Source organism: Mus musculus, chromosome 15, assembly GCF_000001635.26.
Source record: "Mus musculus strain C57BL/6J chromosome 15, GRCm38.p6 C57BL/6J".
Taxonomy (NCBI): domain Eukaryota; kingdom Metazoa; phylum Chordata; class Mammalia; order Rodentia; family Muridae; genus Mus; species Mus musculus.
Window position 1 is genome coordinate 8016031 of NC_000081.6, and position 18273 is coordinate 8034303.

General features: G+C 41.1%; 1 protein-coding gene across 2 annotated transcripts in view; it reads right to left on the reverse strand.

Moving 5' to 3' along the window:
* Window positions 1–18273, reverse strand: part of Wdr70 (WD repeat domain 70) — a 226155-nt gene that overhangs the window by 142976 nt on the left and 64906 nt on the right. For both annotated transcript variants that reach the window (NM_001081402.1, XM_017316701.2), the window contains exon 9: window positions 3559–3635. In NM_001081402.1, the coding sequence (NP_001074871.1) occupies window positions 3559–3635 (77 nt within the window). The remainder of the gene's footprint in view (window positions 1–3558; window positions 3636–18273) is intronic.

Genomic DNA, 18273 nt, shown 5'->3' on the forward strand with positions numbered 1-18273 from the left:
AGGGCACAGCCACGCAGAGACAGACCAACACAGGCACCTCAGCTTCCTTTATAGCCACGTAAGGTGACTGAGTCAGGTGAGATGCTCTCCGTTGCTAAACTTCTGTGGTTGTCACTTGCATGCAGAAGTGCTAATAACAGTAGGCTACTTTAACTGCTGCTGCCCAGCAGACAGAGGGAGAGCATCTGAGAGCTAGAGGCACGTGTGCTTTAATGAACATGTTGCACATAGACATCTTGGATAACTTTTGAGGGATTCTTGCACTCATGTACTGATTGGCTGACATACTTGTTTGGGAACGTGTACAGGTGCACAGGCTGCGGAGGACATATGGAAGCCAGGAGAGAAGAGTCTACTCTCTCCAACCACGTAAAGTCCAGACACTTAACTACCATTGTTAGCTACTGAACAATCTCACTAGCACTTTGTGGGTTTTGTTCTAAAAAAAGAATATATCAAAATATACAGATTCACAGACAAAAAGAAGGAAAATTCCAGTTATTTCATTATCATTACAAAAATCATCACAAAGTACTTTCAACTCTAAGAACAAGCAAGAACTGTTTTTGAAAATTATATTTTAAAAACATGCAGAAACATATGAAGTGGCAGCCAAATCTAACCATTTTAGCTGTGAGAATGCTTTTTAGTAGATGACATCTATCAACTGCAAGAAAAAGAGAGGCTTTGAACTGAACGTTAATGTTCACAGTGAGGCTGGAGAGATGCCTAGGTAATTAAGAGCGATGCTGCTCTTTTAGGAAAGCAGAGTTCTAAGATCCTAGCACCCAAATCAGGTAGCTAGCAGTCTCCTCTAACCTCAGTTCCAGGGGTCTGATGCCCTCTTCTGACCTCTGCAAGCACACACTACTATTAACAGACAGACAGACACACACACACACACATTAAAAATGAGATAAGCCTTCAGCGTGTTATACACTAGGTTGCTCAGCTGTAGAAACTCGTTTTGTAATGGCTCCAGAGGCTTCAAGGCTTTGGTAAAGAAGGGTTTGGGAAGTTCGTTTCTTCCAAGGCCATTCCTCCTTGGCTTCCTGACTGCTACAGGCTTCCTTACTGTGGCATCCTGTGGCCTTTCTCTCGGGATATGTACCCCTCACACCTTATTTATAAGGATACCAATCATGCAATATTAGGCTCATATTCACAGCCTCATATCCACTTCTCTTATGGCATTAACGCCAAAACGGTTGCATTCTGAAATCCTAAGAGTATTGAGGCACAAACTCCATAATATATATCCTCCCTACTTTAGACAGATTCTGCACTGAGGACTCAATTATACCAGTGCCATACTCTTACCCTGTGCCATACTCTTATCCTTGGTCATATTCTTATTGTGGGTCACATTCTTAACCTGTGCCATACTCTTACCCTGGGTCACACTCTTACCCTGAGGCAAAGCTACTACAAATTATAAAATGGCTCCCCATCACATTTTATCAACCCACAAGTAAAGATAAATTCCTCTCATGAGCATTTTTAATCTTCAGTGTTATCTGGTTTTCACAACCATTTTCCTTCAAGAGAATGTTATTAAAGGCTGCTTTATGTGGGCCACACTCTAATAAAGTTGACAAAACAGAAAAGGCTGCTATCTTCCCCTCTTCCTTCTTTCATTTCATTCCTAGATCAGATTAACCTCAGTCTCTGTTTCATACTGAATCTTCTGGAATGGAAGTGAGAGAACAAGATTATCTGTGACACACTGTCAGAGTTCCTCAATTGAATCTGGTAGAAGCTGGGCCAGAACAAAACCATAAGCACCGCCTTAGCGTCCACGGGACCCAGTTCTCACAAACATCAATTGTCCCTCTCTCCTAGTATATCAAAGTTAACTCACAGTTTTCTTCCTTCCATGAAAAACTGGCTACAGCAGTCACAACTCTACCCTCTACTCCAACACTGCTGTGAAGCCACAGGCTGGCAAACACTCCTGGGTGTGTTCAGCACTTAGTGCATAGCACAGTAACAAGAAAGGTAGCTGAGGTCAATGGCTGCCTATACCATGTTCTTTTTATGCCTATATCATGTTCTTCTTATAGAAACTATGTCTGAATGAGTTGTCCATAATGAGACAAGGAACAGCATAAAACAGTTCCTAGCACCCACATCAAGGGGCTGGTCTAGGGGGGGTCTAATGCCTCAGGGCATCTACACACACATGTACGCAGCGACACTCACCGCGCGCGCACACACACACACACACACACACACACACACACACACTTAAAAAATAAAAACCAGATAAATAGAAAAGGTCAGTAATGGTGATTTCAAACCAAACAAAAATAACCCAAGAAGGAAAGCTGCACCTTCCACTTGTCAATACAAAGTTAAAATCATAAATAAGATGTAAGTTTCCATAGAATAGTGCTTTCTTTCCTACCAACCTACAAAATGTCAACTAAGTCATCTTCTTTCCCTCAAACATGCTCTGTTGTCTTCGAATCTCAGGGTTTCAGGATCACTTTGGTCAGGAAAGCACCTTCCCTTGTAGCACCCTCCTCTGTGTGATTTAAATCTCAACTAAAAGGAGACTTTCTTAGGGTCAAGCTGTAGTTCAGTGATAGACTAACTACATGTTTGCCAAGGCCTAGGCCTGCGTAACCTTAATAAGATAACAACAATGATAACTGCTTTATGTGTGGTAAATCCTTCTATGTTCTCTGTTTGTTTTACATGTGTGTGTGCACAAGGAAACACACACACACACACACACACACGCCAAGGTATCCCTGCAATCCTAGACCACCTTCAGGGGGCTACTCTCTCCCTTCACTATGTGGGGTCCACGGATCAAGCTTGGCTGTTAGGCACCTGTACGCACTAAGCCACCTCACCAGCCCTCTCAACCCTTCATTTCCTTTAGTTTAACTTTATCCAACAATAATCACCACACATAAAACTACAGTGTTTATCTTTGGGTATTCCTGTCATTTCATCTTGCAGTATTCACTTCCAAGGGAACAAAGGGCCCAGAAAGGTGGAGCCTCAGAACAGAGTGTAATGGTCCACACCTCAGCTCAGAACTAACTGCCATTCTAAGTCAAAGGCCAAGAAAAAGGCCAAATTGCAATTGATGTGAATTTATTACTGACAGACCTCTCTAGGATGTGATAAAGGATATGGATAATGGAGTCTGTGCTTCAAGGTTAGTGATCCCCAACAGAACTGTGGCTGAAGAGCAGCCAGCTTGTACGGTGATACAGTCTCATTTCAGATGGAGTCAGTCTTCACTGCAGAGATCCTAGTCACACTTGCAAAGCCATTTAGGTCCTCTATTAGCATCAGTCTAATCCAGTGCGCCCCATGATAAACTCTACTGGAATTTACAAAATCTCTCATTTCCATAGCATCCCTATTTGTTTAACTAAACTACACTGCAGACAGTAGTCAAAGCAAAGTCAAGAATAGGAACACATAAACACCAAAATTCCTACTACTCTACTCCTTACTTTACTAGGGTTGCCATGATACAACTGCTAAAGAGAGCCTAGAATCCACTGAAGCATTCAAAAAAGTGCCAACAATACTCACGCATCATTTGAGCAAGTCATAAATTCTCCTTTTATTTTGGGATGCCATGAGCCAGTATGAAGCATTGCTGTGTGGCCCTTAAAGAAGAGAGAGAAGAGGGGTTAAAATGTAAATACACTGACATCATACATTTAAGAGCAAGAAGCCTTTGGGCACCCTGGAAATAGACTACCTTACTTATAAACTAGTATTATGTTGTACCAGCTTCATCCCATACACATGTTGGATTTCACTTGTTTTCCATCTCTGACCAGTCTGGAAACCAGCAGTGCTTACCTGTCACGGGTGCCTAATAAGGAGAGTAACTGGTATGTTCTCTTTAGGGAAAATAAGAGGCAAAACCTAAGGCAGACAAGGAGCTTTTTTAAAGTCATGATCTTTTATGTAATAGAAAATAATCAAAGAAATTAGGAAGCATTTACAAACAAGCAAAGCAAGACACCAAGGTAGAAAATTCGTACATCCTAAAACTATGTTAACAATACTGACTCCACATCCTAGCTGTAACAATGAATATAAGAGGAAAAATATTTCAAACTAGCAGGGAAATTATCTCTACCTAAAATAGAGAACAGGAAAAAAATACTAGAATCAAAGAAACATGATAACAATGTAAAAATTAATATACAACCAAATCAATAAGAATACACATCAAATACAGATGCACATACAAACACCTCCCACACCACACAATCCCAGGAGTGCAGTTAGGGGGAGTCTCTTACATATTGAGTCAGGAGGATCGGGAGAGGCAGAAAAGAGGCTAACAGTTCTTATAGAATAATGACAGGATCTCTAACAAAGTCCAAAATAAAGCTATACAAGAAAAATATCGCTCTTTAAGCTCTCACCCTTTCTTACTCTCATCTCTAGCCCTCTTTCTCTCTCTCTCTCCCTTCCCCCTTCTCTGCACGTGCCATGGCCAGCCTCTCTGTTTCTACCTTCTCTCCTAGCCCCTGCCTTTCTACAATAAAGTTCTAAAACCATTTTATATATATAGCAGTGCCTCTCTGGAAAGAATAAATTTGAAATCAAAATCTAAAAATCATTTCCAGCCTAAATTGACCACAATCCCTCAAATAGTATTTAGTGTCATCCTAGCGATTCTATGGAACAAACAGGGACCACCAAGGTAGAGTCTTGTAGAGTCAATAAGGAGACATGAACTAAAGCAATACCTATGGGGACTAGATAAAAAGATGAGGATCTCTTCTGTATCTGAACTTGCGAGCATGTTTCTAATTCCCCAATTGACATACCTACGTGCATTTCAAACACATATGTCCAATAAGGAAATTTTGATTTATAGTCTCTAACTCATTTTCAATTTGCTTCCCAGTGAAGCTATAAACTTGGGAGTCATCCTTAAATCCTCCCCTAGACCTAATCCCCTGGTCTTCTAGATATAATCAAATTCCATCTTCCAGCCAGTCTCTTGCCAAGTCTATCAAAAATACTTCAAATCTGGGGCTGGAGAGATGGCTTAGCGGTTAAGAGCACTGACTGCTCTTCTGAAGGTCCTGAGTTCAAATCCCAGCAACCACATTGGTGGCTCACAACCACCCTTAATGAGATCTGACGCCCTCTTCTGGTGCCCCTGAAGACAGCTACAGTAGTGTACTTAGATTTAATAATGAATAAATCTTTGGGAAAAAAATACTTCAAGTCTACATTTTTCTTTCAGTACTACCACTCCTCTAGAAGCCAACATTATCTTATGCTTCTTCATCAGTTATTTTTATGTTATCAGTCTCTTTACGTCCATTCTTATCTCACGTGTTCCATACAGCAATGAAGACCATTTAAAGAACAGTTCTGTAGTAGCTGATGCAGAGACTCAGAAGGACCACCAGAACGTACTGCATACACAAGAAATGTCAAAGAATACAGGATACAGTTCCAATGCGCACTCCTCGTCTCTAACCCTCTACTAGCTTCCAGCATCTTTCAATAAACTCAAACACACTACATTTCCTGCTTATTAATTTCCTCACAACTTCACTGAGTTCCTTTCTGCCCAACATGCACCAACTGCTGCCTGCCCTTCAGTGCCTGCTTTTCAGTGCCTGGCTTTTGCTTCCTCTACTATACAGAGCTCTCTCCACAGATAGCACAGTTCCCATCTACTGGAAGCCTTTCTATTTTCATTTTCTCATGATGGCTCTTCCATTCTTCCAGCCTCGACCGGAATGTCCCACCTCTATCTCCTGCCTAAGCCACAGGCCATAGGCTTTTTAATTAACAGGTGATGCATCCGTACAATACACAAGATGTTTTCTCTACAATAACGTGATATTCTTCATTCACTGATTTGGCTTCTGAAAAAAAAGTGAAATTTCACATATTCACAAACAAAAATAGATGGGACAAGCTAAGATCTAACATGAATGAAAACACATGAACCTTGCTGTGTTTCCAATAAGGAAGACATGAAAAGCTAAAAGGAAGTAGAGAGAAAAATGCACCTGCAGTGTACTGGGCGCTGGCCTCCAAAATATGTCCTTACCCCAGGTCCTGGAATCTCTGAAGCAGTATTTTCAGAAATAAAGGGGATCTGGATAGGTACATCTACAACGTAATTCCTACAGCTCAGGAAAAAAATTACAGAAGCCAGAAAGAGCCAGAGCACCAGGATTCTGCACAGCGTCTTCTAGACATGACAGGGAAGCTGCACCCAAGAATTCTCAAAACTATGGTTGCCTAAACATGACCTGCATAATGACACCAGCAGCCGGATATGCCAACCTGGATTAGAGAGAGTTTCACAAGGTGCCACTCCTAGAGAAGAGCTACAGGCAATCAATGGCTGATCAGAGGGAAAATCGAGGCATGAGCTCTCTGATGTGATAGCCAATCCCAAGGAGTCAGCCCTAAACACACCTACAGACAAGCAGCCCAAAATGGACTCAAGTAGGGGGTGGGTGGGTGGGTGCGCGCGTGCACGCGCACACATATGCATGTATGTCTATCTGTCTGCCTGCCTGCCTGTCTGTGTCTGTGTGTGAAACAATAATAACAAGGAAAAAGTAATGAATTTGAGAGAGTGGAAAAGACACTGGAGGAACTGGAAGAGGGGAGAGCAAGATGAAAATTATATAACTATAATGCTGAGTGTTCTTCTAAAAGAAAAGAGTAGATTGCACAAAAAGAAAGCCATATGAAGTTGACACTAGAGTTATCTAGCCACAAGTCAAGGACATCAAAATCACCTTAGGAGAATGAAGCAAGGAAGGAGTCCCCCCCTTCAGCCATTGTAGGGAATAGAATCCTGCTATACCTGTATTTTCTCATTTCTGACCTCAAGAATTGTGAAGGAATTAATCATGTTTAAAACCACAATATCTGTGGTAATTAATTACAGTAGTCCACAGAAAGTAGAAAATACTCTCAGCTTAAGACAAGAATAGTATTGAATTCTAATTAATCCATTTGTTTTCTCTTTGCAGTGGCATGCATTAACAATTCTAAACTGCTTTCAATACAGTGAAGAATTAATCTTGTGAATAAGTATGCTGAGGCTGATGTGAATCAGGTTTCTCGCTGTTGGAGAAAACAGCCAGAAAAAGAGGAAAGAAAAGGATCATAATGAACTCTGTAGTGTTTTAAACGTATGTGAAGATAAAATAAACAGAGGTGTTTATGTGTATACGGACATGCCATTCTCCTGCTCCATATGCTGAGTATCTGGAAACGACAGCGAGTCCGGCGAAGAGACCCTAAACTCTAACAATGAGTTCCTAATTAAAAGAACCAGAGCTTCCTGGAGAAATGACTGCCCACAGCACTGGAAAAGGAAGGGGACCATGAAACATCTCACTACAGGGCTCAGGGACAGGCTGGAGGGGCTTCAACTTCTGGGAAAGTTACAATAGCAAAACAATGATAGCAAGGTACAGTAAACCACTGGCTACAGTAAGAACCTATGAGTGCATACTATAAAACAAGCTAATTATTTAAAGTCTCAATTGTGGTGGGACTAATCCAAGCTCTCAGAATAAAGCAAAGAGATTGTAAGAAAGGAAGGAAGGAAGGAAGGAAGGAAGGAAGGAAGGAAGGAAGGAAGGAAGGAAGGAAAAAAGGGAGGGAGGGAGAGAGGGAGGGAGGGAGGGAGGGAGGAGGAGGAGGAGGAGGAGAGGGAGGGAGGGAGGGAGGGAGGGAAGGAAGGAAGGAAGGAAGGAAGGAAGGAAGGAAGGAAGGAAGGAAGGAAGGGAGAAAGCGGATAAAGCAAAGAAAATTACCAGTTCAAGTGTTCACAAGCAGAGAGAGAGAGAGAGAGATCTTTCTTGCTCATTTCCTTATCATATGATGTTAATTGGTGAATGTAAAATGATTTGCAATTGTCACAGAAATAATTTTTAAGGGAAGAATCATCAATAGATGCAGAAAACTAGTAGAGGAAAACTTGAAACAGAACATGATATTTACAGGACCACACACTCTCTCTTCTCTCTCTGCAAATTACTCATTAATTACAAAGAAGAAAAATCTTATCGTAGAAAAACCTGATATACACCATCTTATACAAGTAATCAGAGTTCACATCATTAATATGGTGCACATAGACACAGTACTATTTTGATGACCATCATAACATATAACCTGACCCTAGGTGGGGACTCAGATCACTGCTCGCCCCTCATCAGAGAAGCATGTTTGTACAGCAGATGTTTGGTGGTTATCACAGAGAGCCACAACTGAATGGTGTGCTTTGGAACACTCAGGCCTGCATGGAATGTCTATATCAAACCCCTCCATTCAAGGCTCAGGGATCTATATACAAGAGAAGACAGGAAGACTGTGAGAGCCAGTGATGGTGAACTCCAAGGAAACACTGTCTTTCAGACACAGCAGGATGGGTACACATATAAATTCACATATAAAGATTGTGAGTTAATGCCCCATATAAAGTCAACCCAGATAAGATCCCAGCACCAAGAAGGCAAAAGGGACACAAAGTCCCACCATAACCAAAAAGCTACTTGCAACTGATACCTGCTGAGAACGGGAAATCAGTTTTCTCCAATGGAGTGAACTGGCTATATCAACCACACTCTAGGGCAGGCCCCAGGACCATTACTAGTAGGTCAAAACAAAACAGACTCAAGATTTTTTCTACATGCTTTTGTTGGGTTTGTTTTATTGGTTTGCTTTTGCTTTTGCTTTTTTTTTTTTTCTTGTTTTGTTTGGTTTGTTTGTTTTCTGAGAAAGACAGCCCACACAAGTTGGAAAGGTATGGAGGTGGGAAAGACGTGAGAGCATTAGGGGAGGAGAGAGGTTCTCATCTGCAGCATCAGCCCCGGGCCAGTGCTTCTCTGCACTGGCATCAGCTGGCACACACGAGCCCTTTTAGTGTTTGTTTTTACCACCTCTTTTGCATATTAATTCATTTAAAATGCGAATAATCAAATCCATGTTCATCCCTTTCAAGGCTTAAAAACTAGGCAACATGGTGAGGTACTGTATATTTTATTGTTTCCAACTCATCCTATTAAACCTTCCTAACATTTCCACAAGTTGCCTATCACTGCACTTCTATTTGTTTCTTCCCTGGTGGCTTCCGGAAATTCAGACAATACACACTAAAGAAAGAACTGAAATAACTGAAAACATAAATCATGAATTAAATGAATAAGAAAAAACTTACCAAACATATAATCTATCTAAGAACTATTTGGATTTTTAATGTTTTAGAATTCATATGTGCAATGATGTGTTTTGATCAAGTCCATCCCCATTCCTTCAAATTCCCCACCAATATTCTAAATAAAGTGAGAATGGGGACTGAGGGTCTAGTTCCTCAGTTGATCAAAGGGCTATAATGTATTAAGAGACACTTGGGTTCATTTCCATTCAGGTAAAACACACACATGCTATCCTGTTCTTTATCTGATCATAACAAAACCACTGAAGAGATCATAGAAAGCAGCTATCCAAATAACAGACAAGAGAAGCAAGCAGAATGGTAGGGAATACAAATCTTAAAGATAATAATACTAAAGATATGTGCTGTGGAACCTTGGAAGACCAGATCAGAGTACTCGGTCATACAGTGAACTCTTTGATGATGCTGTCAATCAAATCATGCAATATCTAGAAGTTTCAAGATAATGATTCTCTGCTCTTTCAATAGGAAGTATGGATAAGATTTTCATGTAACAATTTGTTAGTGTGACTTTTGTCTGACGCAATATGAGAAAGATTTTTCTTTCCTATCCCTGAAGGTACACAATGCAAGGAATGAGCATGGATTCTAGTAGCTCAGAGTAGTACTCCCTGCCGCCATGGGTGAACAGCAGAGAAATGAGAATCTGAGCCCTGTAACCACAAGGAACATGGATTCTGCCAGCACCTGACTGTGCCTGGATGCAGATTCTTCCTCAGAGCTCCAAGAAAGGAATGTGATCGATCCTCTTGGAATCCTTACTCCAGCCTGAGAAACACTCAACAGAGTCCAGCCATGTTGTGAAATACATCATAATAAATGAGGAGTCCGATAAGCCACTAAATCTGTGGCATATGTTACACAACAATTGAAACATAACACAATTCTGCATAACAAAACAAAACCCCAAACATATTAAGTAGTGAGAATGATCCTTAAAGAAGTGGTAGGGATAATAATCAAGCGGAAAAGGAAAGTTTAGCACTGAAGGCGAGGAGAGAAAATTTTTATATTAATAATGGAAAGGATAGAAGTAGGTTCATCTGAAAACACGCTTACACCTAGCAGTAGCCTCAGACTAGAAATGGCAAGTGCCACCATCTCCTGACAGAGCGATTTTCTCTGCTTGTGTTAGAGTATAGTAGCATGGGCTTTCAGTAGGAGCAGAAAGACCTCGACTGTGGGGCCCTTGAGATGGCGCATTGGAGAACGTGTTTGCTAGGCAAACATGAGGATCTGCCTTCAGATCCCAGCACCGTATAAAAGCCAGGTACAACAACCTGCTTCTAATCTCAGTGATGCGGAGGTAAAGACAGGCGGATTACCAGAGTTGGCTGGCTAGACATTCTAGCCGAATTGGATGGATTCAGGTTCAGTGAGACCCTGTCTTAAATAATAACGTGGAAAGGAAGAACAGCAATATGAACTAACCAGTACCCCAGAGCTCATGTCTCTAGCTGCATATGTAGCAGAAGATGGCCTAGTCGGCCATCATTGGGAGGAGAGGCTCTTGGTCTTGCAATCATTATATGCCCCAGTACAGCGGAATGACAGGGCCAGGAAGCGGGAGTGGATGGGTTGGGGAGCAGGGCGGGAGGAGGGTATAAGGGACTTTCAGGATAGCATTTGAGTTGTAAATGAAGAAAATATCTAATAAAAAATCGTTTAAATAATAATAAAAAATCCTGAGTCCAATCCCCCCCCCCAAAAAAAAAAGAAAAGAAAGAAAAGAAAAGCAGTCTTGCTATATTGCCTAAGCTAGCCAAACTCATCATCCTACCATCCCAGCTTTTTCCAATAGTTGGAACTATGAAAATGCACCACCACGCCCGGCTTCAGGGATCAATTTTAAGTGGTCTCCTGTATAGACTAAATCTAACAAACATAATCTTTCTTTCCTATAGCCCTGTACCATATAACTTAATCAGGTAATTATCCTTTTATACTCAAGAGTTCATCGCTACAGTCAAGAGGAGTGAAGCTTCTTGGGAGACATTGAGAGGTCTCCCTACAAAAATAGCTATAGATGTAGCAATTCCAAAACTATGTTCTATGTATAACAGATGAGTAGATATGCTTATGATGTTGGAAGCCAAACTCCTCGCTGCTGGAGAAGTGATTTATAAATACTGAACTAAGAAAGGCTGTGAGATTTGATTAAATCAGATCTACCCATATGAATGCATGGTTTTTAATATACTTTGTTCTGTGTGTCCCCCCTGCTTGGTCTGTCCTCTGCGTATAAGAGAAAATGACAACCCAGTGACAATGCATACAGCTAGTACCCAGATCTTGATTTCTAAAAGGAATTTCATATTAACAGTAGACATGGGGGTTGAGGGCTCAACAGCTAAAAGCACTTACTGGGTTCTAGCCTCAGCACCCACATGAGCACTCAGAAACTATATCTGTAATTCCAGTTCCAGGGGATAGGATGCCCTCTTCTGGTCTTTGCGGGCGCCTGGCACACACAAGGTGCACAGATGTACATGCAAGCAATAAAACTTTTAAAATAAATTAAAATAAATCAATCAATAAAGGTAGATATGTATATTAGGACCTGGTGATGCCACATCTTTAACACCATTGCATGGTAGGCAAACAAAATAGGTAGATCTCTATGAATTTGAGGCCACCCTGATCTATACACTGAGTTCTAGAAAAAACTGAGTCAAGTTCTCTCTCTCTCTCTCTCTCTCTTTCTCTCTCTCTCTTCCACATCCCAAAAGGAAAGGTAAAGAAAGCAGCAATGAGTCCCTGGAGAAATAAAGAATAACAGAACAGGAAATGTATTAGAACTCTCTGTTGCGACGATCTTTGGATGGCTCAGGATTCAGGCCCCATGACCCTTGTCTGTCCCCTGTGGACCCTCTTCTAAGCTCGTCAACTTTTGGTCTGTATGTCTTTCTGCTCCATGATCCTGGAATGGCTCACCTCGGAGCTACCACTGCATCAGGTTATACAGGCAAACAGCAGATGATCGGCAAGTTGTAGGGGTGCCATGTCAGAATTTCTATCAAGAGCAGTTAGGGACAACAATTTGGTCGGAAAGAGGCCAGAGGGAGGCCTAGTGGCCTCATTTGCAAGTTGGGCTACCCTAACCGAACACCACCGACCAAAGGGCACCAACAAAAGTGCACTAGACGCTCCTGGAGATTACAGGCTAAGGATCGAGGTGGCAGCAGGGACTGTGTTTGTGGAGAGCAGTCAGCCAATCACCTGCTTGCTGAATCTTCATGGGACCTTTCCTAGCTGTGTATGGGTGGACAGAGAGGAAGGAAGTTCTCTATGCCTCTTATTATGGAAACAATTTCATTTTGAAAGCTTGTGCTTTTTGTAGCTTTGATCTTTGGCTCATTTTTTTTCTCTGTTTTTATTGCATTGTAATTATTATTGTTGTTGTTTTCTTCTAAAAAAAACAAAAAAAAAACAAAAATCAAAAAAAAAGATCGCTCCAGATTGCCTCCAACAACCCTACTGAGTGTCTATCGTTTCTTAAGAACTGATATTTTACCTGGTTTTATTAAAAGTCTACAGATGGCAAAAAAAAAAAAAAAAAAGAAAGAAAAAAGAAAAAAGAAAAAAACTCTCTGTTGCACCAGAGTGTAAGAAAGTAACCCAGATTCCCCAAAAATGATACAGATACATCCACAGCTCAGAATCCAGCACTAAAGAGTGTCTATTAGGTAAAAAGCTTTGGTTAACAAAATAAAATGAATCACAACATATGTGAAATCATTATGTGTACTTTTGCCAGGCATTGGTGGCACACATCTTTGATTCTAACACTCTGGAGCCAAAGGCAGGCAAATCTCTGATTTCAAGTCCAAGCTTGTCTACACAGCAGCTTTCAGGACTGCCAGGGCTACACAGAAATAGGCTGCCTTGAAAAACCAATTAAAGCCAGGTGGCGGTGTGTATGCCTTTAATCCCAGCATTTGGAAGGCAGAGACAGACTGACCTCTGTGAGTTCAAGGTCAGTCTGATCTACAGAGCTAGTTCTAGGACTGCCAACACTATACAAAGAAACTCAGCCCCCACTCCAAAGAGAAAAAAAGAAAGAAAGAAAAGAAAAGAAAAAGAAAGAAAAGAAAAGAAAAAAAGAAAGGAGCCAGACATAGTGGCTTACACCTTTTATCCCAGCACTTGGGTGGCAGAGGCAGGCAGAGCTCTGGGTTTAAGGCCAGCCTGGCCTACAAAGTGAGTTCTAGGACAGCCAGGGCTACACAGAGAAACCCTGTCTCAAAACAAAACAAGAAAGAAAGAAAGAAAGAAAGAAAGAAAGAAAGAAAGAAGAAAGAAAAAACTAAAAATGGAGTTTCATCTATTAGTAAGACCATCAGCTGTTGTTTATGGTGAGGCCTCCTCTTTGTAACATAACTGGAGCCATTTTGTATTCAGTCTCCATTTAGGTCATAAGGTGAAATTAAGTTCCGGTTCTGGGACTCTACTTCCCAGAAGTGATCATCCAGAGCTGACACTGAGAAATGTTACTAATAAGTCAAAAAGATTGATGGATCACTTGTCCTCGGGTATCTCAATGTACTGGAATCCGGGTTCAGTACCTGGACACCTCTTCCTTCCTTCACCTAGGACCAGTCAGCCCAAAGGACAGCTGATCATTCTTTGTCTAGTTAGCCAAAAACATACCACTTCCCTGCTTGCTTTTAAACTTTGGAAGCTAGCTTTTCCTATAAAAAAGTCTTCCCTGAGGAAAGGCTGATGCCACATTTAGGCTCTAGAGTCCTTTTTGTGGTCCTGAACATTCAGTATTAGGGTGTGCATTCAGTAACCTGTTCTTGCTTAACTGGTGTGCGTATGGTTTGTGGAACAATTCCTAAACTCCAACAGTTACAGCTTAAGATGGAACACTTGCTAGCACGTATGAGCTCCTGATTCTATCCCACCATCACAAAAAGAAAAGAAAAACATTAAATTGCTTAAGGAAAAAAGCTGCTTAAGGAAATAAAAATAAACCTAGAATTCACAGTTATTTTAATACATATTAAAATTTTTACATTTTAGGGAAAATAATTTACTACTAAAAAGATATGACTAATATATTTGCTCTCCAAGTAATAAGGGTAATTATTTGGAGTGGCTAGGCATCAAGGATGACTGCCTGTGTGCTTAAAAATAAATACAATCCCTTCAGTAGCTCAGCTAGTAGATCCAAGAACAGTAGAAAATAAAATAAAAATAAATAGAGCTTTTATAACATTCCTTCCCTTCTACTCCCCACAATGGAAGTCCACTCACTGAAAGAAAATTTCCCCTTAAAAGGTTCAAACATTCAAATGTTCACGATCGCCTGAACCAACCCTCTTCAGTTTAGTTATATAATAAAGAAACAAATGGTACAGACTTGCTTTTCTGTTGAAAGAAATTGAAGCCAATAATGGAAAGACGTGAGACCCTGGATGAATTTATACAAGAAAATTAATGATGAGATTATGACTACTTCAGTAAGTATTCACTTATTAAAAACCCACTAAAACACTTTTGCCTTTAACTCTGTAGAACTCTGTATTGGTGAGAACTTCTGGTTTACTATATTATGCTGGCTTAGCAGCCACACATTTCCAGGCGTGAGGCCAAGAAGCCCCATATGAACACCAAGCACAATGTGTGCTAGAGAGCGGAAAGTAACAAGGAATATGTTCTGACTATAAGAAATGTGCCCAAGTTCTGGTTTAGGATAAATGTATTTCATTATTCTATCACCACAGTTGCTAAAAGACTCCTTTTGAATGGTTTAAATATTGATTATAAAATGATTCCTGATTGCTCTTGTCCTGGCTACCTAAACCTGCAAAAGTAACAATCCACTTTCCTAGATAGACAGCAAGGTAGCTCATGAAGTCAAGCATACATGATTTGTTTCCCAGATGAGCTCTCCCTCTGTCATCCACACTGGCTCCACACTCATCTTCCTCCGCTTACTGGCATTTCAAACACACACCATCACAGAACCCGATTTTCAAAATGTATTTCATGGGGAAATCCAACAAGTATCAAACAAAACTAGTATTCTCTGCCTGAAGTAAGTTGTTCTATCTGCCCCTATTAGGGAATTCTCTATCCCACAGGCACGACACGGTTGCTACCCTCCTGAAATCAGACACTGTGGTTACCCACATGAAACCTCACAAGACTCGGCCCATTAACAATCCCTCAAGAGGCAGCACACTAACTGCATGAAGCTCCCGCCATGCCTGAGCTTATGGGAGCAGTGCAGAGTTTATTGGGAGGGAGAACTTTTCCTGGATAGTATGGCCTCTGATGAATTGTCGTCCATTATCCTGAAACCTCTCACCCATTCCCCAAATTAAACTCACGGGTTCACCAAGCTAGGTTTGGGTGAACTCTCCTCTTTGGTCTGTTCCTGGTGCCCTACCTACAGAGGGAGTCACTTATGCACATCTCCCAGGAAAGGCTCAAACACCACTCCATACATTCCACCACAGCCCTGAGGTAGGCATACCTAACTTCTCCAAGACTTAAGGGAGAGATCAACTCTCTGACATAAGACGAGTTTTCAGATGCATCAGATAAAAACAGACATTAAAATTAAAACTTTAACAGCAACTGGATTTGAGTAGAATTACAAATAATTTGGGGTTTTTCCATTTTTCCATGGTCAACAGGAACTAGTGTTAGACACATATTAGACTTTAGTGTACTACAGTCTTGTAAATATTGTCTATGCGCCCCTGTAAGTGCTGTTTGTTTGTTATGATATGGGTTCCTTCTGTAGCCCGAGTTGGCCTGGAACACACTATGAAGATCTGGCTGTCTTCTACCTTGCTGCAGTAATCTAGACTTAGACTCCCAAGTGCTAGATTACAGCCATGTGGCACCATGCCTGGCTCAATAACCCTTAAGTGCTCTTAAATACAAACACATATATTTATAATGTATATGTAAATAAACATAGAAATCATGCAAAGAATAGCAAAAATAAAATAAAAGTCTGTGTATGGTGGTTCATGTCTGTAACTAACCCCCATGAGGCTGAGTGAAACTTTGAGGCCTGCAGGAACTACAGAGTGAGACCCTGTCTCAAAGGACAAACAAAAACAGCCACTGAGATGGCTGGGCAGGTGAGAGTGTCACCAGCAATGCCTGACAATGTAAGTTTGATCCTCATGGATAGAAAAAAAATCAGTTCCCCAAAACTGCCCTTTGACCTCCACACACATGCAGTGGTATCAGTGTACATTCAAACTTCCTTTCTCATTCATTCATATTCTCTCTCTCTCTCTCTCTCTCTCACTCTCTCTCTCTCTCTGTTTCACACACCCACACCCACACACAGAAATAAAATCTTTTAACACTAAACTAGAAAAGCCTTTTCATACTTAAGTATATAATACTTTACCACAATAGATCTGCATATAAAACCACAATCTACTAATTTCTCTAGGAACTGGGAAGGGGGCTTAATTTTTTTTTAAGTATCCTATAAAACCTGTCATTTTTGTGAAACCCACCATTCAAGCCAAAGATAATGAGATCAGTAATATTTCTAGACAGTCAATTAATAGAGAAAGCAAAATAAGCAATTTTGAAGTCAGAATAAAGATAATATTGGTAGGATAAGGTGAGCTATAGTGCACAGCTACATATATAGTAATATTTTTAATATATATTGATAAATTAGTTAACATTTTGATGTCCTACATTCTTGACTAAATGTTGCTTAGGCTGTCATCATAAGCACAATTTCAAACCACAGGCTAAGGAAATAGCTAAGTCAATAATGTTCCTGCCATCTTGAGGTCCAGAGCCCTAGCTACTGTAATTCCTTACTTCTATTAACCCCAATGCGTGTTGATATGGGTGCACATGTGTCATGGGGAACATGTGCAGGTCACAGTACTATGTTTACTCGTTTGCTTCCCACCTTCCACCATGTGGGGCACAGGGATTGAAATCCGGTTTGCAGGCACAGTAGCAAGCACATTTAACCAGGGTCACGGTTTGAATGAAAACAGCGCCATCCGCCCACAGGGAACAGCACAGCGAGGAGGTGTGGCCTTGCTGGAGTAGGTACGGCACTGTTGGAGAAAGTGTGTCACTGGGGTAGGCTTTGAGGTCTCAGGTGCTCAAGCCAGGCTCTGTGTGGTACTCTTTTCCTGCTCTCTGCCGATCCAGATACAGAACTTTCAGCTATACTCACCAAGACGATAATGGACAGAACCTCTGGACTGTAAACCAGCCACAATTAAAAGTTTTCCTTTATAACAGTTGCCAAGGTCATAGTATCTCTTCACAGCAATAGAAACCCTAGTGATAACACTTACTGAACCGTCTTTTTGCAGGGTAATGATTTTAAAAACACTAGATAAATTCATTTTAAAAAAAAAAATAGTCAAACTGCCATATTGAGGGATCCATCCCATAATTAGCCTCCAAACAATTGCATACACTAGCAAGCGTTTGCTGAAAGGACCCTGATATAGCTGTCTCTTGTGAGACTAGGCCGGGGCCTAGCAAACACATAAGTGGATGCTCACAATCAGCTATTGGATGGTGGAGGAGCTAGAGAAAGTATCCAGGGCTGGTGAGATGGCTCAGTGGGTAAGAGCACCCGACTGCTCTTCCGAAGGTCCGAAGTTCAAATCCCAGCAACCACATGGTGGCTCACAACCATCCGTAATGAGATCTGACTCCCTCTTCTGGAGGGTCTGAAGACAGCTACAGTGTACTTACATGTAATAAATAAATAAATAAATAAATCTTAAGAAAAAAAAAAAAAAAAAGAAAGTATCCAAGGAGCTAAAGGGATCTGCAATCCTATAGGTGGAACAACATTATGAACTAACCAGTACCCCGGAGCTCTTGACTCTAGCTGCATATGTATCAAAAGATGGCCTAGTCGGCCATCACTGGAAAGAGAGGCCCATTGGACACGCAAACTTTATATGCCCCAGTACAGGGGAACGCCAGGGCCAAAAAGTGGGAGTGGGTGGGGGGTTGGGGAGAGGGTATGGGGGTCTTTTGGGATAGCATTGGAAATGTAATTGAGGAAAATACATAATAAAAATATT